A 23,701-nucleotide genomic window follows, 5' to 3' on the forward strand; every position below is an offset into this window, starting at 1 on the left:
GTATACTAGACTGGGAAGTGTTGAGGCAAAAAATTGAGACTTCAGTTCACACCATCACGCCAAATCTTGCGTGTTTGCACGCACGATTTCTCGTCGAAAATTGCCGTAATATGTAGGTCTAGTCCGGATAATAACAGCATAATCCAACAATGTAATAGTGCATTAGTGCTACAGTATACTATAAAGATAGTCGATTAAATGATCTCCGTAATAGGGCCAAACGTTTTACAACATTTTCGCTTATCATACGTAATATCTACAGCGGGATAGCTCCGGAAGGTTTTGTAAATGTTACAGCTGTCCAGCTCAAAAGCCCAATCTCCACAACATCGGTCACAGCCTGAAGGTAGTCACTTAGATTCTGTTGTCGTTTTGACATTTCAAGTCAGTGACACCACAAGTGTCATTTAAAACTTGAAACAGCTGAACGGTAGGTGTCGATAAGGAACATGCCTGTAGAAAAGATCATCGGTGCGTTATGTCAAGGACGTATGACGGTATACTAAACAATGATGGTTACTAGTGTTTTCATTTCTGACATAACTGCAGCTCTTTTATGAACAGGTTCCTGCCTTAATTCCGACACCAGAATAATCCAAATTCCGTAGCTAAACAAAAAGCACAAGTGTGTATTGATAAATTCTTATACTTTATTAAATCATTTTGCCAAAATCCATTCGAACTCGAAAATCATCTAAAGTTTCTGGAACTTTTGACAAATTTCTACTTCTAACCCTATCTTTTGTGTGTTAGCATTATTCAGGTGTAGGTAGGCTAATGCTAATCGCTCAGTTTCTCTTCACAGCAAGTCGACAACATATCATGGAAATCAAATTATGATCAGCGAAAATCTTTCATTGCACAACCTTTCTATTGATTAAAGTTAGACTGTTTTATTTTTAATATTTGTTGTTGTGCAGTGCATATTTTTCAAGTGTTTTTGTCTATGTAAAATAAACATTAGCGCTGCTATGTTACAACTAAACGGCAAGCTGTAAGCCTTGTTTTGTAACGGAAACACCGGTTACCGTTGCTGTCCAATACTGCCGTTTTCAGAGTCAACGGATAAACAAATAGATTTGCAGTAGGTTTAGGTTATTTTATAACGTAAACTTCAGTAGGCTATCATGCCCGCTCAAGAGAAATGCGTATGTCAGTTCGACTAAGGTACCTGTGCCTAATAAGGCCCGGTCCCTAATAAGGCCCATTGCTCATATTTCGCAAACCCGTGCAAATAAATGAAAAATTTTATCCCTATATAAAAACTAATATAAATTCATGATGGTTTACCAGATTTCATCCTTGTCACGTGATCAACCGATTCGCTAGAGCACAACAAAAATTTGATATTTGCAGTTAAGGTGGTTTTGTTAATTTAGAAAAAAAGTGAGTGAGAATTTGGCCAGTTAAATGAACTGTTGTCAGCCGGCTGAAGTTTTCATGTAACAACCAACTTAGTATTGAAAAGGATAATGCACTTTTTTTTGCTAAAATTTTTCTGATAATAAAAATGTGACATTTTTTTCGTGGATGCCACACGCGTCTAATAAGGCCCATGCAAGATGTTTGATGGTTGATCCACCCAAAAAAAGAAAAAAGGTCTTTGCTACAAACTATTCCAGAAAAAGTACCAAAAATTGCTCAAATAATTTTGAACTGCCCAAAAATTGCCTATTTAATGACGGTTAGGGGGGCCGGTGACCCCCCGCCTGCTGCACCTATGCTGATGGGTCACATTCCTTTAAGTTTTCAACCCACGTTTGTTGGTCGTTGTCTTACACAAATTGGTGGTTGCTGTCTTGTTTTATTTGCTTAATACGATTTTTCAGCTATGTTTTGAATCAAAATACTCACAAAATTGATGGGCCATTTTTTGGAATTTTTAATTTCTTTATAAAATTTTTTTGGGGGGTTGTCAGGTATTGTGGTTTTAATATGTTGTAGTCATATACCCTCACTAATAGAATACAATTTTTCAGTCAATTCTCATTTGTGGTTCTTTAGTTATTTTCAAAAAAGTGTTAGGTGTGCCTTATTTGGTACAGGTACCTTAGACTACAAAGCAATTGTTGATATGTCCAGGTTTTTGTAATTTTATCAATAACTTCGCTTGTCATGCAATCCATTAATTCAATGTGAATTTTTATTGCCATTAGTATAAGCGATGTAAATTATTTCTTTCAACACGTTTTCAGGTTGAAATGTTTACGCCTGGATGCTGGAAGAAGGCCTATAAGCTACTTAAGCGAAAGGCATCTGAAATAACCCTGAGACTCGACAATGTTCGACAAAAATCGAGATATAAGTTATAATTAGGGCAAGCTTTTGCAACTTTTGCAACGTGTTTTACAGCTTCCTAAATACTCAGATTTTATGTAATACGATGTTTTAGGCTGTTTTCAGGAATTTTATGTTGCAACTTATTTCGTTTTTACGTGCAACTTTTTACTGCAACTTTTATCAAGTATTGCGCAAAATTGTATTTGGATCACCGATTCGAACTGAATAGTGACCTAAAAGCAATTGTAGAAATGACCCGCCTAATATCAGTCCAGAACTGTATGCCAAATTGTTAAATTGCCAAGCAACTTCAGCATGCACTGTGGAACGAAGTTTTAGCATGCTACGCAAACTGTTAGCTAAAGATCGCAATTTCTCTCCAGATAATGTTTGGAAGTATTTAGCATTACATGTAAATAAATTTTTTGAGTAAATCACTGTTGTTTAAAATGCTTGTGCATAAATAAAACTTTTTACTACAACTTTTGCTAAAATTAAATGCAAATTTCTCTCGATTTTAATGCGACAAAAACTTGCCCTAGCTATAATACATATAATTCGATGATATGTAAATACATATCGACCATTTAATCTTTAATAATCATGATATTGGACAATTAGGGATTTCTTTTTGACAAGCGAAATCATTCGGGCAACAATTTTATTTCATAAAGCCTGCTTTATTTGTACAAAAAGAAAAGTTTAATTACTCTTTTTTTCTCTAAACCTTCTTACGTCATTCTAATTTCTTTTATCAAAACGTGCGAATTTGATTTGCCTAATTTGAATTTCTATGTCATTTCCTGTTTTATTCATTTCGGAAAGGGTCGCTTGCCGAGTTACGCAACGTTAATCTTTGATTGTCCCGGATTAATAAAAGACGAAAATGAAGACATAATTTAATTGTGGTAGGGTTGTACTAGACTTTACATACCAAGTGGTTGCAATAAAAGCCACAAAAGCAGGTATAAACATTTTATTATAAAAGCGCTAACATGTTTATACCTGTTTTGTGGTTTTTATTGCAACCACTTGGTATGTAAAGTCTAGCTCAACCCAAACAAAGTTATATTTCTTTGTTTTATTTAAGAGCCATCGTATCAAATTGGCGACTGGAAAACAGCGAACAATGAACAATCACAGCGTAGATGACATACATAGCTTTATCCCTTATATTTGACTATTAAGGCAAAACCTCTGCATGAGTCGGTGACCCATTTCAGACAAAGAATACCCACATTTGCTGTAAACAAACAATCACTTGTTCGTAAACGTTTGATGCACTTATCCCGCATTTTTTTCAGCCGCATAAGGTAAAACTACTACAGTATATAGAAGAAGTTGTGTTTAAAAACGGACCAATGTCAAAAAATAAATTAAAATTGTTCGTCTTCGGATCTTGACACACCTAGCTGCCACTTGGCCCAAAATTAAGATGAAAAAAGGAGAATAACGAACACCACGTAATAGTTAATGACGTAATACTTAATGAGTTAATAACGTAACATTTTTACCTTTATTAAAAACGTGTGCTTGGTTGTCTAACATCTACGTCACATCTGTCGTTACATGCGCGTTTTACCTTCCCTTATTTCACGGCTTCATACGTTCGGGTATGGAGCTCACGAACGATCATGGGAAACTAACAGAAACTCAAATGAATTCTTCAATTTCGTTTTATTCATTCTTTCGCTTCATTTGCAGAGGGGTATTGTTCGAGTTTGTGGAAGCGGCCGAAAACCTGGTAATTTCAATACAAACCTGTTTCAATAGTAACCTGTTTTAGCGTTGATCAAATGAGAAAGCCAGCTAATCCCGTCGTTGTGTCATCGGGTTCTAAAGTAATTGCTTTTGTTACGGCTTGCCGAATGCATTTTTATCTTTGCCAATGGGCATGACTATTATGTCTTGTTTTTTTTTTGTTTAGAATTAGGTCTGCCCGCACAAAGCATTACCTTGGTTGGTAGTCCAAGCGTTTGCCCTGTTATAAGATTCATTAACTGTGATCATTGGTTTGAAAAACAGTACAACTATTTTGGGGGAAATAAAGTTAAAATGTTAACAACGCCATGCTCTCTGATAGAGTTTTGATGTAAGCACGGATGTGTAATGACGTCATGATAAATATATGTTGTAAATGAAAAAGACCATGGTAGTTATCAAGCATGAAATGCTCTGATTCGATTTGTAGATCTATAACAAAAGCTCAAAATAAAACGTTTGTTAAACTGGTAAAGTACTCATACGTTCTAAAACAACGAACAAACAAGACGCAGAGAGAAAAGCTTCAGATTTAGAGCAGATGGCAGGCAGTAGAAGTAAGAGTACGTATTAGAAGTAAATGGTGAAACGCCAGTTACCAGTCCGTGTGCATAGATATCGACTTGCTTGTAGCTCAAAATAGCAAAAGTTGTTCAAAGTGCAGGTTCAAAAGCCATCTGCGCTCTTTAATGGCGCAATAGTAAACTTAGAGCAGGAAAATATTGTTTCAAGTTGATTTAAAGCGAATATTTCGAAGTAGGGTAGTTGATTCTATGTTTGAATTTTTATAATTTTCGATTTATGAGAGAAAAATTGAAAAAATTTGCAAGTAGTAGTATGCGTACTAGATGCAACAAAAGTTGGTTGGTTTTAACGTCTTAGCTGAAATTTTATCAGAAGAAACAATGAGAAAGTTAATATACTTTATCTGTCTTTTATTGACGACTGTTTCCAATTTACGTCAACTACCAAATCCAAATTTCCCACCTTTGGTTTTCAACAGTGTTTTGGCTAGAGCTTATATATAGGTTAATTATTTCCCTATTGAACTTGCAAAATTTCCCACTGGTGGGAAAGTTCTCACCGTTTGAGAATCGCTGATCTAACTTCAGATCGACTAAACATTACTGAAGTCGCATTTGGTGGTTGATATCTTATTTAGATACAAGTATTTTGGGTTTCTCTGCTTTTTTGTTTTGCATGTAATGTAGATTATATGATAGTTTTTGATTATCATAATAACTTTGATTAATGTTTTCCCGCGTGAGGAAAATTTTATGCTAAAAAATCATTTTGTTGTTTGAACATCTTTTGAAATGTAATTATCTATAGAACTGTGTGTTTAAATATCGCCGCTATTTTATTCATGAGTTTTTCCAAATTTTTTAAACGTCAATTTGCAAAAAAGCCATTCTCCTTATGGATTAATAATAACACATTGTGTTATTACTAGGCTATATTTTGGCAAAGTCATTACTTACTACAAAGTATTAAGCAATACTAACGTATCATATATAACAAATTATTTTTATACACACTTAAGGAAAACGGTTAAAGACGTCATTCGACAAATATAAGTGCATCAACTGGTTTGGGTCGAACTGAGAATTGGGGAGAAAATATCCTGATGTCGTTAGAGGGAATTAGTAGACGCCTTTGTGACGAGATCACTCAGCAAATAGAGCGGGAAAGGCGCCTCTCTAAAAATGAAGGAGAACCAACGTCAAGCAAGAACTTGTTGGCCGGTGAGTCTGCTGATATGATTTGTAGCGACGAGCTACCGATAATAACGGAAGAGATGAGTGGGATGTCATTTGAAACGCGAAACCCAACCGAGCGAGCTAATCACGACGTTCTCCGGGATAATAAAAGTCCAGTTTCACCTACGACCCAAACCAAGTCGGCAGCGTCTCCAGCGCAAAGTGAATCTCGGGCAAAAGAAACTTTTCAGCTGATAAATGATTACTTCCACGCACAACTAGAACGATCGGCGCTGGCTGAGCTTTACGATCTGGGTGAATACCCTTTCAGTGGGCAGACGACTCCTTCCTGTTACAAAGAGACATCATGTAAGCAACCTCTTCTGTCGTCTGTTTTGATAAATAATTGCTTGGCCTAAAGATGATTGTAATATCTTGATATGTAACAATACATCGGCTACAAATTTCTTTCAGGCAAAACTAAATGCTCACCGACAACGTGTTCTATTTGCCGTTTGATCCGTAACAATTACAGAAAATATAAGAATAGAGAATGTCCAACGCCAGATTGCATAGGCACCAGCCACGCCAGTGGTCATCACGCCGGCTCATAACAGCTTTAGCGGCTGCCCAAGTAAGGATAAATTTATGAAAAAGGTGAGGCATAGCTTAACACATACAGTTGATTTCTTAAATACTGAATGCAAAGCAACATGATCATGAAACCATACTGGTACTATAGTCAGTTTGTACTTTGTGATTTTGAAACTCTTCAAGCTCTTAACAAAAGAGGAACATTAAATATCCGACACCAGGACGTCTTCGAAATGGTCACGTACAACGAAAATAAGCGGAACCAGACAAACCATCAAATGTGCATCTGAAATCTATCCGTTTTTGGATGATTCAATATCGCCGCATCTTGTGTAGATAACAAAGAATCGCTAATAAAATACTGCCTGACAACAATATCGCAAGCATTTGTCATTCAAAAAGTGATATGTTGGGTAAAATAAATTAGCATAGTAAAGAACTCGGACGAAATACCATAGTCTCGATGACGTTCTTTCAACAGCAAAATTTTTGATTGTACAGGACTGTACTACAGTGTAATTACATTTTTATGTGGCGCAAAATGGGAACAAGTTACGGGCGCATTGTTATGAGTTTACCTTTTAAGTACGGGAATGTTAGACCTTGATAGCTACTTACTATTAGTTTGTACTTAAACTGATCCGATCAGAAACCTAGATAATTTGTTATGGTACATTGTGTAATGACCAAGAAAACTTAGCATCTGCAAAACAATATTTCAATAAGATTTATTCCACAATGGATCAGCAATCACATGAAACAAAGCAACTTAATGAAATCATTACAAATAAGACAACAAAAACGTCAATAAAATCAGCAAATATAACTATGAAGTGTAGAAGCTTAACACTGATTTTTATAACCTGCGCATTTACACAAGTTAAACAATTTTTCGAGTTGTGCTTTCTTCAATCACAAGTTTAGATCACCTTCATCATTTTTCATCCATTAAATGCTTGATTAATTTTTCTTCATCCCAAGGATGTTTGCTTGAAAATAAGGATGAGGTTACAAAGACTTCATCATCTTCCACCAGCTGGAGTTTGCATTTTCTTAGATAAGAGGAAAGATCATCCAGAGGATTGGAGTAAGGAAGGGATTTTGAAACCACAGCTTGTGAATCGCTTTTTGAAAATGCTGCATTGCAAAAAGTAAACTAAGCTGTATTTTTGCCCTCTTTACAAACGTAACAATTTTCAACAAGCTTTCAAACTATTTTGGCTCCACATCTACACAACCGTAAATACCCCACTGTACTGTGAACAGCACTTTGCTGATTTACGTGCATGACAATAGACAGCATTGAGTGTGTAGATAGATAGTGTGTATTCTGCATGTCATACCTGAGCTTGGTCCAGCTAATACAGAATCCGTGGCCAAACTAGAAACCGTTGTTTGAGATTTATGTAGAGGAATGATTCCTTTCACAGAAATATCATACAACGAAGTTCCATTGTAGAATATCTGCCGAAAACATCATAATTAGTGTACACGTTGAAACAACAAGGTCGGCATTTATACACAGATTGAATGCAAGAGTTAAAACAATAACATTGGAGTTAATCGAATAGCGAATACAATTGAGCTAAAAATCAATGACCAAGGATCTTTCCGCTGCCTTGCACACGACAGATTCTAGCTGCGGTAAAGTAAAGGGTGGTAACATTGGAATTTGAAACGTATTAAGTCTATATCCACCACTAACATATTCCGAATTTACACCTTTTTAAATGCATTGATTCTAGTGCAGGTTCGGCCAAATGCTTTTATCCAAGTCATTGGTGACGTATAGATCTGGAGATCAGAGGAGAGAATTAAACCATTTCCCACAATTGAAGCTTTGTGTATTACATCTCCCTGTAAATGATTAATTACAGTAAATTAAATATTATCATATTTTGAATTAACCCCAGTACAGTATTATCAAGCTAAATACAATGTATAAAATTGTTACCTGCGCCATTTCTGAATATGACAAAACATCAATTCCTCTCTGAATCTTTTCTAATTTGAGTAAGTCACAAAAATCCAAGCGTACACTGGTTGAAGATGAAGAAACAATGGAGCCATTGTTACGTGAACAAGGCTGAGAGATGGTCTTATTCAAAACCGTTGTGGTTAAAACAACAGGTTGCAATATTGTTGTTGTGTTGTTCTGAGTACGTATAGTGGGCAAGGTCTTTGCGAGATCAGCAGATTTAGCACCGGTAGTTAAAGGTAACGCTCTCAAAGGACTACCATTAAAATCTAAGGATACTGGCGGTGGTGTTCTTGCGTCAGCGCCATCTTGGAACTTATATACTGAAGCCTTCTTTGTCATAACATCTTTTCTCTTTGAATGTGTCACAGCCACAATACTTTGTGGCCGACTGTCTTTTACATTTCTTTGGTTTGCTGTTAAACTTGTCGAAATCACAGGAATATAAATAATGGACTTTGTCGGAGAAATAGTCTTTGTCAAGTTCATTTTATATGTTGAGGCATTCGCACAATGTCTGGCAGACTCGACACTTAATGTGCTTGTAATGCTGTAACAACAAGATTATTGGTGACGTCGGCAGTTTATAATATTGGCATGCAAGATCTGCGTCATTTCGAAAACTATTGTAAACTTCATACAATTCAATTTTTCTCACATGCTGCCAGAGCTTCCAGATTGAATTTTTGAAGTAGGTCGGTCCAGTGTTTTGCAATTGGATATTGGCTAAAAATATTTTGTTTGCATAATCTTCAGCAAATAAAAAAACGCGTGTGATACTTGATACAAAAACATTATACTGTGAACAATATCAATTCCTAAACCTGCATTTTTTTGCTTTTATACGTATGTACTTTTTAAAGTCTTTACTATAGTTGTAAGCTGCGACTAAGTTAAAAGCATAAGAATACACTAAACATTCTCTTGCTTACAGTAGTGTTGCTACTTATAGCAAAAGCTTTCCTTTTTGCACAATTTAGTTTTCCCTCCATCTGACCATATTTGACCAAGATTGTTTTTAACCTGCCCTTTCTCACATCTAACAGCTGCATCATCTCACTTTCAGTTTCACTGTCACTGCTAAAATAATATTGATGCCTGAACTAAAACTAATGAAGTTTATGCATAGACTACAGGTAGCTTATTATGAGCAACAGAAGGCATAGATTAAAGAGTTTAGGTTAAAAAACATTTCAAATTAAAACCTATTAAAAATAAGACAGAAAAAGTAAAATCAAAGGTAACACCCACTCTGACTCAGACGGAGATAGATTAGGCCTAACGGTGCCGACATTTTCTTTTAGCTGTTCGCTGCGAAGTTTAATCTCTTTCATGATTTTCACAGCTTGATCTGGAAAGTAACCATATTTGATGCTGGTGGGTCTTATAACTAAGTCACATTTTTAAAAAAACAGAAAAGATTGTATCCTCTCAATCAAGGTTGTATGTGTGCATCGATACCAAAACAGAAACACAATAATTTGTTTATTTAAAACTTAAATTTTGATTGATTGAATTTTGGTCAATGAACTTTGTGTTATTGGTAAAAGCAGACTAGACGAAGTACAGCCCTAAAGGATCATCATTTCAGATTAGCTCATGTGCAAGTAAAAACAGTACTGGTGGGATTTTTTCTCAAACTCATGATCTTTCTTTGCCAGATTTTTAATTACATTTACTTAAAACAAAAAAAACTTCTTTGTTTTGATCTAAATACTTACCTATATTTATTTGAAGCGTTGTTGAAAGTAATTTCTCAACTGAAGACAATTTTGATTCAATTATATTAAGTTCCTCCATCTGAGTGCAGTGTATCTACAACCAAAACAAATGGTAAATGCATTAAATAAGATTTGAGTCAATAACTGCAATTTAGTAAATTATTTTCCATTGATTACTGCTTGGTTTCAATTAACAGCACAGCTATTAATAGCACTTCAATCATAAATGCTTACTTTCTGTAATGATTTCTTAGAAGAACGACTAAGTGCAGCTTTCGTTGGGTTTAGCGAATTAGCTGGTTTAGCTAGCTGACCACTCAGACCAAAACTAGGACAATCATAAATTATATATTATTTTATTTTCACCTAACAAAGGTCTTACTTAACAATCCCTATGTGAATATTGCTATACTCTTATCAGACTTTCTAAGTATTCTATTCTATTCTTTCTATTCTACGACCCATTCCAAGTACAAAAAAATTGAAAATTTGGCAACATCAACTTAACAAACTGTACTGTACAGCACTGACCCTCTTCTTGGCATTTTTCTCATTTTATAAGATGCTTTTCTGTATCTCTTGCATGTTTTATTCTGATGGAGGGTGGTGACATGTGAAGATGGTATGATGTCATCCAAGTCAACAAAATTTTGTGTCTGATCTATAATTATATTGAATATTAACTTAGCTTAATTAGCCAAGCAAATTCAAAGCAATGGTTATTTGTGTCTGATGGTTGAAAAGGATGCAAACACACCCTATTGCTTGAAAACTGATTTAATTTTTTTTTGCAACACTGGATTTTGAAAATTTTGGGAGGCAAATCTTCGCAAAAAATCATATATCAAAGTGGTGTGAAGACTTTAAACCCTCTGTGCAAGTGGTAAGCTATCCAATTTGAGTTACCTGTTGTTAAGGGATTTAAATTGGATCCAGGAACATATTGAACTAGAGATTTATTGTTCAAACAACTTTTATCCACTGATGCAATCACTGGCGAAGAAAAAAATAGTGGCTGCGATTTTATTGCCACAAAAGAAACATTTGACATTGGTAAATGACTGCACTCTTCACTGTCAATGGTAGTTTGCTGCACAGAAAATTAGATGTGTAATTAAACGAATAATACTATTTGGTTGAATATGTAAAACAACGAAAACTAAGACAAATGTATTGACTAAGGACAACATGCAATTAGGCCGACTGTTTTAACTGTATTAAGTAATCATTATTACCTTTTCATTGCTACCCTGTATCAGACTTGGAAACAGTTCTATACTGTTATTGCTTATATTGGAAGCATCATCATCATCAGGGACAACACTTTCATTTCGATTGAAATTACATTCATGTTTGGTAGGGCTAGCTTCGTTCATCCTGAAATTTGTAGAGTAATATTAGAAATGTGGTTATTGTGCTGAAAATTTTTACAATAAAAATGTTTAACTTAGATGTTAATTAAAAAAGATATATATTATATTTTCTTTTCTCTCTTGCCAATGCTTAGTGGTAAAAATGACCAACTGGTTTGTACTGGAACTAAATTTAGGGAAGACAACAAAAAAATAGCAGCCTTTTGTTAAAAATGGGTGAGCGGTAAAGAAGAAACATTGCCGTATGCAAGAATTTGATCTCAGATAATTTGAATTGAATTATAGTAAGGTTTACATTAAAGTAAGTTTAAGTTTTAATACAGAAACTATATTATATTCTGAAATATATATATTATGAAAGGCTACGTTTTCTCTGTTTAAGAATCTAACTTAGTCCCTTTGACCTTAGGGCCCAGTGCAGAAAGCACACACTAGTAGTTGTCATGCTTTCTACTATATGGATTGTAATAAGTGCCACAAATGCAAGTATTAACATTGCATTTATGTAAGATGCTAACAATATCATTCGAACTAAATTTCTTTTGTATCAAAGCTCATATACATGTATTGTGATACCTGTACAGTAGTGATTCTACAGTATTTCAATGTTTAAAGTTAACTACAACAAAGTTAACTGAAATTCTATTTGAATAAGGTAAGGCATTAGGTTTAATAGCACTTGATCAGAGAAGCCTAGAACCAAAATCAAGACAGCCAAGGTGTACACTTACGCCTTCTCACTTGGTTTAACCCAAGTCATCCTACCATGGGCTGGGGGTTGAGCATTATTAGGTAGCTGCCCAAACGAACATAACATCATACTCATGTTTTCTACCAGTAGTTATAACACACCAACAAACAACAACAACAAAAAATCTGAGTGAAAAAAATTAACTAGGATACAACCAAAGTGGATAGTGCAGCACCTGTACGTACGAGACTCATCAAGACGCATGTCAAACTTTGTTATCTTCATGCCGATTTATAATAAATAAACAAAGAAAAAGTGTTTTTTAAATGCCAATTTATAACAAACAAACAAAGAATCGAGGTTTCAGTGTACTCCATCATGCCAAAGTTTGCATCTTTGCACGGACGATTTCTTGTCAATAACTGCCATACTTTCAAAAATATAAATGTGCATAACCACATGATGCATTTGTATATTAGACCCTAGCTGCTCCAATTTTGACGTCATTTGGTTGTGCACTTCTGTACTCAACCGAAAACAAACTTGTTTAAAATGAAAACATTTTACGCAAATGCACTAATAATACCTGCTTATTGCAACTGTGACCAACTACTTGGCATGTATAAAAAGAGTAATCGGCTTACAATGCAAGTAAATTTCCAAGAGGTCCATCACAGCTTAAAATCTCGTCGTCTGAATCCTCTACAAGTTCATTTGAGGAAAGCATATTATAGGATTGGTTTCAGGCGCTACAAGTAATATTTGCTCAAAGATATACAGCGTTTGTTCCTAGTTTTGCTTTCTACATTGATTTCGACATTTTCATTGAAACTTTGACAGAAAAACATTTGAAATTTCGTATGCTTTTGGCTAGATGTTATCGTCAATGAGATAATACTGATTGCTTACCACTAACGGGGAATTACCCATTTCTGGACGATTAAAAATCAAAGCAAATAGAATTATTATACTCTTTAGCGCCATAATCACATCCATTCATTCTAGGAATCTAGGGTAACATTAACATACTTGGATCGGCGAAACAGCAAAAGCATACATTTAATCACTTTCTTTTTTTGAGTAGTAACTTTGCTAGAATTTTACTACATTTTACCTTAAAAACACGACACAAAAGTTATCAACATGAACATACTTGTTAATTGCTTCTTACCAAACAAAGCATGTATTTTCAGCCTTTATTACACATGATCCTGCTTTATGTTGACACTTTTGCAAATAAAATGCGTTATTCCATAACTTTAATGGCAAAAATAAAGTGAAATTTTGTTGTAGCTGTATGTGGTATGGGCTTAGATGTTATTTTTTGGAGCCACGGGACAGAATTAAGTTAAAACTAATTGCGCGCTGATACAGACACCTTTCAACTCGCAGTTCATTATACTATCCACACAAATTTTCTGTAAGGTTGCCAGTAACGACAACGTGTGTAACGCGTTTATGAGCTATTGCGGAAAGAAGATCTTTCATTTTTTATTCACAAAGACTTTTGATGATGACGAACTCAGACGATGGAGGTTTTGCAGATAACCAGGTGGTGGGATCAAAGCAACCATTTCAAGCTTCTACGAAAGTCTTAGTGACTTCAGGAAACGAAAAAGAAACGTAAATTTGTGGTTGATTGGCAAAGAAAGTGGTAATTATACCTAGGTATGACATGACGTGTGTTTTTTAGCAACAGAAGCCTACCAGAGCGTTCGGCATCCACCAATGAAATAAAAACAAAAGATTCCAACTCTAAAACAACCACGTTAAACCCAAACAAAGGTACCAGTATTTCATCATAACTATCCTCAACCTACGAATGTTTTTAACAGATGCTTTTGTTTTTATGTAAATAAAATTATTAGCAAAGTTATGAACAAAATGAGTTCACGCAAGACCAAATGACCGTAGATATCGAATGGTTGCAGTTATGGCAACAAATTATTAAGCAAGAAAAAGTTGCTAATTGCATTAAAAGACTGACCTTTGTCTAAAAGTTGTTTGCTGACATGATCAATGAATCGCACAAATTAAAAAACAGTTTTAAAAGTCATAGTTTGTTGAAACTGAAACAAAACTTATCAGAAAAGTCGCTGTGGCCATCGAAGACCGCTGAAAAGCAAAAATGGTTCGCAGTTACAAAACTTCGGATACCCTACATTATAACTTAACCTCCGGTGCTGTCAACAGAATGCAGTTATTGGTAATCGTAATATTATTTTATATTTTCATCAGCTACAAAAACCAAGACAAAAAGAAATGCATCTTTATCAAGTAAACTTGAAGATCAGATGAACTTCGAGCATCTAAAGAAATTGGAAGCGATATTTCAGGTGAAAAAACAAAAATTGTGAACATAAAATTATATTTTATCGGCCTTTATAAGAGCCTTTTTATACTTCGTCACAGAGTTTTTTTACTCTAATCCAAACCTATTGCAGACGTGAACGCTATAACCTAAAGCACTGTAATTTAGTAAAAAATTAATTAAACTAGAAACTCCCAAAAAAATAAAATTCAACTGTTCAAACATAAATATTGAAGTGTTCAAACTGATATTTTCCAAACAAGAAAATAGCATACAGTTCCAGAATATTACAAATACGAAACAAATAAAGTGGGCTATTTTCGTAAAAAAAAGTCGTTCGGAAATTCTCATACAAAAAATATCGAAACAAAATCATACCAAAATGTAAGTAAAGAAAATGGAATCAAAGAAATAACTAAACTGTCAAACAACAAAATGGTACAGACTATAGTAACCAAAATTAAATGAGCAGAAAGGAATTAACCAAACAAATTTCCCACTTCCCACAAAAATTCTTGTATCCTTTTTTTCCTACACTCGTCATCTGTTTCGGATACTTTTCTCTTTTTCTCACTGTATAGTATATTAATAAAGGTTAATCTGTTTTGGAAGAATTTTAATTGCATCATTTTCTTGTTTGAAATTGTCCAACTTTGACAAAATTTTGTATTGAATTGAAAGCCTACAGTTTGTTGTATTGTTTGCTCTTTCTCGTCTAAATATACTGAATTTAAAATATTTTCTGCTTCCGGTGTTCACTTGACCTCAATCAATCATTGTGTGAAACTTTTCTTAATAATTGTCGCTTTAACTCAAAATAAAATGACCCAGGAAGCTGATGCTGACAACGGTGGTGGTCTGGACATGGACGAGTTCAGAGAAGCGATGAGAAAAACAATGGGATCCGAGATTGATGTCAAAGAGCTCGAAATGTTGTTTATGAAAGTCGACACCAATTGTGATGGCGCTGTGGATTGGGTAAGACAAACATGAAAGAAGAATAGGCTGAATAGTAACGCTGAATTCATAAGTTACAGCAAGCTTATATATGCTGTATAATTATAATCACGTATATTATTGAAAGCAGACAGTATAAAAAAAACGAATGAAAATTGTGTGATGTCCATCGCAACATGCACAAAGCAAAATCTCGGTAAATGGGACTCGACTCGATGAGTTATCGTCGCCGAGTTTAAGTCGTGCAAAGACTTTCCCCAATTCGAGGATAAAGATAAATTGTGACACCTTACCATACCAGTATCAGCCTGGTATTATACTTGTGGTTTCTTATCTTTTACAGGACGAATACCTTTCATACATGTTGCTTGAATATCAAGAAAAAGACTCAATGACAAGTCTCGTCAAAGAGGTGGCTCAGCAACATTCGTAATTCCTTCCACTTAGCATGGTGAATATAATGTTTTTTTTCTGTGCAGGAACCGTTTCCAGTTCCACTCCAAGTGCTTCCGTCGTAAGTTAAATGTATGGTCATTTCTTCACGATCAGTAGGTATAGGCTATGATGGTATAGCGACTATAACGAGCATAGTTGAAAGGAAAAGCGTTTAGTTCAGACATATAACTTAATTAAGTCTACTATAAGTCATCAGCATAAATCTTAGTGGCAACCAGATGGAGAAATTACAAGTGTTTTTCTCTGAGATGTTAACAGAAATCACAGGGACAACATAGTTCGCATCGAGTTCTTCCAAAACTTGTCCAATCGTCATACAAGTACGGAGAGTCCGGGTGGCCGCTACATGTCGCTTAGCAAAGAGGGACAGCTGGCTTATTACGGATTAGATTTTGACTTGCAAAAGTCTGTAACGGTGTGAGTATAACGAACCGTGTGAATGGACGGGGCTATAATAGCCTACTGTAGGTTGTTTGAAATTTTGAGCATTCCTGGCATATAAATTTTGTTGTAAAATGGTTGAATTCAGTGGCCTGTTGGAATAAAAAACAATAGCTAGCAGTTAATGTGTTAGAGATTAAACAATTTTTGGCGATCACATTACGGTGCAATTTAAGCTGGATTTTGAGTACTTCAGATAGGCCCAGCTAAAGAGACGTGTGTAGCGATCTGGCTGACCGATCTAGCCCCATGTCCGAATGTCAACATGGTTGCCATCAGCTCCACGGATAGAGAAATAAGTATTTAAGGCTTTTGTTGGGATTAAAAATGTTCAATTTTGCTTCGAATCAGGTTTATTGTTTTGTTTATTACAGGTTTTTATGACGTGAGCGCAAATAGATTTGAACGTCGTTTCCAGTTAATCGGATTTCGAGATCCGATATTAACCATGTGTTTCTCGTAAGTAGGCCTAATTAGCATAAGCACTTATCCAACCTAAAATCTTTGACAATTGTGTTGCTACGTTATTGTGCCAAGTACTTACGGAAGATTGAATTTTAAATTAAATTGAGAAATTTCAACTCTTCGTAAAATAAATTAACTTTTTAATTTAACAATAACAAAACGAAAAACATTGACACAAGGAAGTAAATATTCTAGGTTTGATCGTGAAAACCTGAACAATTGCACTCTGATAGGCGGCGATTCTAACGGATGTGTCACTGCATTTCGATTCGTTGAGGCAATGAAAAGAGGGTTGTTTGGCGCTTACCCCCCAAAGGGTAAAACGTTAGCTACAATAGATAAAGGAAAGTAAGCGTACAAGCTGATGTAATGTTATAACTCCTGCATTTAACAGGCGTTGTGAAGAGAATCCCGGTATTCCAAGTAATGACGCATATGATACCTGGAGTTTATTGCTTGATTTTCAATGTAAGCTCAACGCAGTTGTGATGTACGCCGTTTGTGTGACCATTTCATTGGACAACACTTCATGTTTTGCTGCCGCTTATACTCTTAACACAGAAACTACATTCAAATTGGATCAACTGTGCAAGATATTTTCAATTAGCCAAAGGTCTGGAATGTTTTATATCGTGTTGCTCTACAGACGAAGATTCTATGTTTCTAGGAGATCTCACACATGTAACTTATAAACCAAAGTGGCCCGGTTTTAGCAGGTTAAGGTCCAACAGGTGAGGACAAAATACGAAGATAAGAAACGACAAATTTCTTTTTAAACCTAATTTAAGTACATGATAACCATTAGTCATGGTGGATGTAAAATCGGTCTCAAGCGAAGGTCTGAACGTTTTGCAGGAGCTGTTACTACAAAGTGAAGAAAGGGATATTAGCATTAGACTATTCAAAAGAATGGAATTTAATAGGTAGGATGTTAATTTTTATCATGCTTGCATTCGTTGATATTTTGTTTTGATGAATAAGTGAAAAAAGAGGCAATTGCCATTTTCCTGTTCGACTTCAGTTACTGGAAGTTTTGATTGTATTGTCCGGACATGGAACCCGTACAGCTCAAAACCAGCTTCCGTGATCAAGGGTCATCTCACTCCGGTTCAGCACATCACTGTTATTCCTGGAAGCGGCCAAGTCATAACTTGTGGAAAAGATAAGGTAAAGCGGCACAGCGCACGAAGAAACTGTTGAGTATGAATCGCAAATTTTATGGTAAATTTATTCGAAATTTTAGACCGTACGAGTCATAGATCTCCGTGACCACACAACCATCCAGATTATCAGACCCCGTTTGTTTTCATCCATGGGTCCTCTCTCGCACGCATTCAACACAATCTTCTACGACAAGCGTTGTAAATGTATGCTCCTCGGCACCACGCAGGTTTGAATATCTCAGGGGTAGCCTAAGTGCTGCAAATAATTGTGTGGTTTTTACTTGAGAGTACATAATCTTCATTTTCATTTAATGCCAATAGCAGGGTGGGGAGGAAAAACTGGATACCTTAAAACAGTGGTTCTCAAACCTTTTTAAAAGAAAGTACGCAACGGTTTCCTACCAATTTTTTAAATGCCTCACGGTCCCTTAAAAAATCAACACAAATAAACACCAAACAACACGTTGATTATTATGGTATCATTGTGACGGGTGTACCTGCTTCTTTGCAACCAGTTCGGCAATGTTTGGTTCCGTTTTGGACAACGCAACCCTAATATCGTGAATCACATTCAACCGGTTTCGAGCTTTTGACTTGATGGCAAGTAGTGCCGTTTTTTTGGAAGGTGCTTCGCGGTCCCAGAAAATTGTCTTGCGGATCCCAGTTTGAGAACCACTGCCGTAAAACATAGTGCGCTTTGCAGGCTTTAGTTTTCGCTGTGTTCTTTTAGTTGTACTTAAAACGCTATACCTCGTTCTTGAGTGTTTAGGTATTGAAAACACAACTAAAAGCGCAATTGTCAAATGATGCTTTTGCAAATGCTGTACGATGAGCGCACATTTATAATATATACAGTACGCTATGGGCTATCAATGGACCTATAGTCTTTTCATTTGTAGAGTATACTGATCCGTCTGATCGTTACTTTACTCGTTAAGACACAGTTTAAAACAGTGGAAATTGTTCCATAATCCAAGCAAACTCCACATTTAAGCCAGTTGTTTGTAGCCTATGTGAGAAGTAGGAACCAATTGTTTCTGAAAAATGCGCAACGACCAACCCTGCTACACACAAACAACATGAATTAATCACCAATGCTTTGGATATAAAAGAGTTTTGGTACTGACAAAAATTTGGTAAATTGCTTGTATCATTGCGTGGTTGAAATCCTTGTTTCATGGATTTTTACTTGGTGTGTGACTGTTACTTCACGAGTCACGAATTGTTTTCGAAATGCTGAAATTTTATTTTGGGATTTTGCAATTCAGTTGTAGACCGGACTTGAAGTCTCCTTAATGACGTTCAGATAAATTACCTCGCTTGAACTGGTGTGCCATATATATACCGATGTAATGTTTGCAATCTTCCCTTTTTACGTGATTGATTTCACTTGTTACTACTGCGCAATTTAACATTCAGTAAGCTTTGCCCGAAGGTGAAAGCCTTTGTGTCTGATAATAAATAAAATGGGAACTTTATCATTTAGTAATATGCATAGACAGAATTTAAGCAATTAACAGCATTGTCACGCCGTTCGAGAAATGAGAACTCATATCATCAAAGCAGAAGCAAAACAAGTTATCAATCATCCTCGCTCATACTGTAGCAATAGCCGCCAGTGTACGCGGTCTTTATGGCGAATATGTTTGTTGTGTAATACTTCACACAAGTAATACACAAACGAACTAATAATTTGTCATAGGTGTAAGTGTCGGTACGGTAGAGAGCTGTTCGTTTATTAAGGTACAGTGCAGATTGACTTTACTATTTGATCACAGATTTAAGGCAGAACCCATTTTGTAAACTACCAAAGACTTTTTTTATTTGGTGTTTTGTTTGCTATTGGACAGGTGGGTGTTTTGCGAGGTTTTGACGGTAAGAAAAAGATTGACCTGCTGGACGTCAAATCCCACACCGGTGCAGTGAGCACCGTCTTATACAACAAGCTGTTTAACCAGGCAAGCTTGAACACCCTTCTCCAAATTTGTGCAGTAAAAATATTGGTATTGACCTAATAACTGCTGAAGGTTGTCACTGCTGGACATGACTCGGTGCTGTCAGTATGGGATCTAAATACCGGCAGCAAAACAATCCAGTTCCACACCATTAAGGGAGTAGAATTGACCTGTATGTGCTTCGACCAAACTGATAGACGTCTCATAACCGGTTCGAGGAATGGTGCAGTTAAAATATGGAACTTTAATAACGGTGCCTGTTTGAGAACTCTTTCACCAGGCAATGGTTTAGAGGTATGGATGACACAGGCAAATGCTGAGAATACTCTGATTCGAACTATTAGGACTACACTCATAAACAGTAGTATTTATATCATTACAGGTGACCGGAGTTGTCTGTCTCAAGCAAAAGATTATAACAGCCGGCTGGAACAAAAAACTCACTGTGTATATGTACGTACATACGGATGTCATTCAACCTAACGACAAGGCTTTGGCTAGCTTTTCTGCCGCGTTTTTACATGTCTCTGTTTAATAATTCTTTATGGGCCAAGTTGGGCAGTTTTAGTGCTCCCGACTGAGAAAACACTTTGAATAAAAGGTTTATTTTTCTCAGAGATTCCCAGGATCAAGATACAGAAGACGACGTGAAAGAATGGGCTGAAGTACACCACGACGATATTCTGTGTCTCGCTTCCTTTCGGCACAATAATGGAGTTGCCACAATCGCGTCCTCCTCATACGATGGAAACGTCTTTATTTGGTCTCTTGATTCTGGTATGGAACTTACCAGAACGGCATACAAAACACAGCTACAGATGGAATTTTTCTCCTATATTTACTGGAAACTTTACTAGGTCACGTACTATGCCGATTAAACAAAATGATCAGCTATTCTCCTCTCAGCTACAAAGGATCCAAAGCCGCCAAACGAGACAAACCTGACTACTCCAAACTCAAAGTAATACGAGAAAGACACATGGGTTGTACTTTGAACTAATAACCATAATCAGCGAGAGATAGGCTAACATTTAACGTTACACAGAGAACACACACATTGACCCGATTAGAAAAGAGTTTGAGCATGATCAATAACAAACTGAAACTTCCTCAAATTTCCAGTAAACTGGGAGTGGAAAAGAGCACGGAGTTTTCAGACAAAGTTTCAACGTTGAAGTTACCGCCAATATTTCCTAAGCAAGGTGGTTACGGATAATGGCCACTTGCGCGTCGTAAGATTTCTTTCTAGGTGACATTCATACATAGTTTAAGCAAATATATTCATTCTAGGCTATGGAGATCAAAATAAAGACCGTTGGAAAGAACCGATAGCTACTTCGTCTAGAGCGTCTATTCGGTAAGTTAATTTGTAAAACAGTTCTGCGCATCTTCCACGTTGCAACACGTGTCCATGTCTGATGTTAGCCCTTGAAATTGATGCATTCCGTAGCATAGACCTACATGAGAAGTATTGTTGTGACGCTTTTACAGATTATCTAGCCCGAAGGCTAATTCTGTTTCCACTATCATGCCATCGGCTGGAGGAGAGGACACCTGTAATTTTGATAAAACTAACCACGCCCAGCACCAGTTGGATGTTCTTCTTGGCAAACAGAACAGGGATTACTGGGAAGCGGAAGTGGCCATTGATAAAGTAGGAGGCCGTTCGAGTATTTGTTGAATGATTAAGTAACCGTCTTAACTGCATTCATTTTTTCGAGCGTTTTACAAGAAACAGTTGATAGGCCACTGTAGGTATCTTTGTAAAAATAAGCTCAGTGAGTTAAACACCAATGTATCTATGTTTCAGTTACTTTTTCTCCAAAGCCGGCCGCATAGTCCCCACACTGCAACCTTAGTATCTTCCGGAGCTCAAGGTTGGGTACATTCGTGGTCAGTACACCCTCAGGGGGGTCTCCTGGGGCAGTTTATGGCGGCACAAAATGATGGGGAATCAGTGGTTTCCATGGCAACGGACGACGAAAATTCGATCCTAATTTCTGGAGATTCAACTGGTTATGTTAAGGTTAGTTATCCTTTTGTCTACCTGTAGCCCTATACCGTAATATATACACGGTTGTCGCTCAAAATACGTGAATCAGCTATACTAATCAGGTTTGGGATATTGACACTTACTGCTACAAGAAGCCTAGACAGCATCCGAAACGAAAGAGCCTTGTCAACGACATATTTAATACTCAGCTTCATTCTGCTTTGATGGACGAGGAAGCGGCCAAGTTAGAAAAGTTTTCGTACATCGACACAATCGTCATCCTTGTTCTAATCATGTGCTACTTTTTTACTGCAGTTTGTTGTCTGCTCGTCGCATGGTAAGATTAAACACAGTGCCACCAGATCTGAACCATTATTTCAGGGCTCATGTTGGGTCGGTTAACGACATCACCTACGTCAACGAAAAACAGTTGTTCCTCACAGCTGGCTCGGAAGGCACAGTGAGGTTATGGACTGTAAGTGGTTCATACGTAGGTAAGTGAAACTTATCGAAAGCTAGGTGATGAGTTTGGGATATTTCAACTGCAACTACAATTTGATGATCTCAGCAATTATACAATTGCGCCACTGTTTATGTCTATATATTGCAGGTACTTTTGGTCAACAGTTCTCGTGGAGTTTAAGCAATCCAAGCACTGTTAGAATACCTACCGATATTAAACGTGTTGCTTCTTCAAATACATTCAAGGTAATCTGTTTAGAAACGTATTTTCTGCCAGGGTAAAACCGGTTAACACTTTCCCAACGTTGAATTCACTCAACATGTACAAGTCACGTCTTTTGAATGCGTTGTTCAGGCATTCAAAACTGGTGAAAGCCCGTGGAGGTTGGCTAAAAATTTAAAACATTTCGTCGCTCTACGGGATTTGGGCAGAGGAAAAATGAAATCGCTTGGACCTTCAGTCGTCGAAGCAAAAAAAGAAGAGCTTGAGAAGGTGACGTGTAACAAGCCCACTTAACCGGAAATCACATGACAAATAAAGAGCTTCTACTATTCCCAACAGGTTAATAAAACATATTTGAAAAACGTGAAGCATGAAGATAACGTTGAACGTGACTACGAGAAGACAGTGAAAGCGATGGAGAAAAGTGAAGTCCTGGGAAATTGGTACAAACCCAAGCAGAGACACCGGATGTTGCCGAAGATTGACATAAAGACTCATTTTGGCAACGTACGAAAATTGCTGACTAACGCGTTTTTCGCGTAAAAAAAGTGGCTTGACGCATAAGTTTTCTTTATTTCATAGTTCCTCATCCACTCGTCAATTCCATTTTCTTCTCTGGAAAAAATGGAGGAGATCGAGGTTCCTGAAATCCTCAAGAATAAGTGGAGGTTGCAAAAAGAAATGTCTCAGGTCCGATCATCCTCGATCGAATTGTCCGGTGTAAACTACACGTTAAGTCTAAAACAAAAAGTCAAGCTTCACCACAGTTTCTCTGCAACTGATCTATTTGATAATAGGCGTACAAGTTACTTTGCATGCTTTTATTTCTTTTGATTTCAGCTAGAAAATGAAGCAGCAAAAGCGAGGAATTTAAGAAGTTCAATCGCTGGGGTTCGCGTAAAGAATCGAATTCTAGGATCATTTAATGCGAAAAAGAAAAGTCAAAATCGAGCTTCCTTCTCTCAAGTTGCAAAAACTGTGAGAGAACGTCTTCCGAGAACCGCTAGTATTATCATTATTTTTCATTGTTCGCTGGAGCGCATCAACTGTGCAGTAAAGTTTTTAATACTAAAAATGTTTTGTCAGGTGGCAAACCGATTCAACCAATCGCAACCTGAACAGCAGAAGTAGAGATTTTGTCGTGGTGCATTTCGTCACAGCACAATCTTTTGAACGC

General features: G+C 36.5%; 3 protein-coding genes across 6 annotated transcripts; 2 read left to right on the top strand and 1 right to left on the bottom strand.

Annotated features, from left to right (window-relative positions):
• Nucleotides 1-5,507: 5,507 nt before the first annotated feature.
• On the top strand, nucleotides 5,508-6,719 carry LOC143450330 (uncharacterized). Its single transcript, XM_076950834.1, has 3 exons — nucleotides 5,508-6,110; nucleotides 6,216-6,398; nucleotides 6,519-6,719. Exons 1-2 carry the CDS (start codon nucleotides 5,669-5,671, stop codon nucleotides 6,353-6,355), a joined length of 582 nt encoding a protein of 193 aa, XP_076806949.1. The 5' UTR covers nucleotides 5,508-5,668; the 3' UTR covers nucleotides 6,356-6,398; nucleotides 6,519-6,719.
• Nucleotides 6,720-7,002: 283 nt separating this feature from the next.
• On the bottom strand, nucleotides 7,003-13,196 carry LOC143450331 (uncharacterized). Of its 4 annotated transcripts, none has more exons than XM_076950837.1 (13): nucleotides 12,743-13,196; nucleotides 11,270-11,411; nucleotides 10,941-11,124; nucleotides 10,566-10,695; nucleotides 10,269-10,362; nucleotides 10,035-10,128; nucleotides 9,565-9,664; nucleotides 9,246-9,393; nucleotides 8,972-9,039; nucleotides 8,290-8,863; nucleotides 8,058-8,192; nucleotides 7,679-7,799; nucleotides 7,003-7,472 (listed from the first exon to the last, which is right to left on the bottom strand). In XM_076950837.1, exons 1-13 carry the CDS (start codon nucleotides 12,823-12,825, stop codon nucleotides 7,270-7,272), a joined length of 2,076 nt encoding a protein of 691 aa, XP_076806952.1. In that variant the 5' UTR covers nucleotides 12,826-13,196; the 3' UTR covers nucleotides 7,003-7,269. The 4 variants fall into 4 exon arrangements, with proteins under 4 accessions (XP_076806952.1, XP_076806953.1, XP_076806951.1 ...); XM_076950838.1 differs by having other exon boundaries at nucleotides 12,685-12,818; XM_076950836.1 differs by lacking the exon at nucleotides 12,743-13,196 and adding an exon at nucleotides 12,139-12,631 and having other exon boundaries at nucleotides 9,246-9,390.
• Nucleotides 13,197-13,368: 172 nt separating this feature from the next.
• LOC143449601 (WD repeat-containing protein on Y chromosome-like) lies at nucleotides 13,369-23,655 on the top strand. The gene is made up of 31 exons (XM_076949865.1): nucleotides 13,369-13,721; nucleotides 13,792-13,883; nucleotides 14,337-14,434; nucleotides 15,241-15,387; nucleotides 15,710-15,778; nucleotides 15,846-15,880; nucleotides 16,081-16,237; nucleotides 16,460-16,562; nucleotides 16,638-16,722; nucleotides 16,924-17,045; nucleotides 17,123-17,196; nucleotides 17,290-17,459; nucleotides 17,584-17,651; nucleotides 17,750-17,895; nucleotides 17,972-18,118; nucleotides 19,742-19,849; nucleotides 19,919-20,140; nucleotides 20,229-20,299; nucleotides 20,463-20,623; nucleotides 20,704-20,807; nucleotides 20,892-21,048; nucleotides 21,137-21,203; nucleotides 21,338-21,500; nucleotides 21,657-21,872; nucleotides 21,962-22,083; nucleotides 22,155-22,333; nucleotides 22,450-22,547; nucleotides 22,657-22,794; nucleotides 22,864-23,031; nucleotides 23,107-23,214; nucleotides 23,365-23,655. Exons 1-31 carry the CDS (start codon nucleotides 13,609-13,611, stop codon nucleotides 23,653-23,655), a joined length of 3,999 nt encoding a protein of 1,332 aa, XP_076805980.1. The 5' UTR covers nucleotides 13,369-13,608.
• The last annotated feature ends 46 nt before the right edge of the window (nucleotides 23,656-23,701 follow it).

This window comes from Clavelina lepadiformis, chromosome 3 (genome assembly GCF_947623445.1).
Source record: "Clavelina lepadiformis chromosome 3, kaClaLepa1.1, whole genome shotgun sequence".
Lineage (NCBI taxonomy): Eukaryota > Metazoa > Chordata > Ascidiacea > Aplousobranchia > Clavelinidae > Clavelina > Clavelina lepadiformis.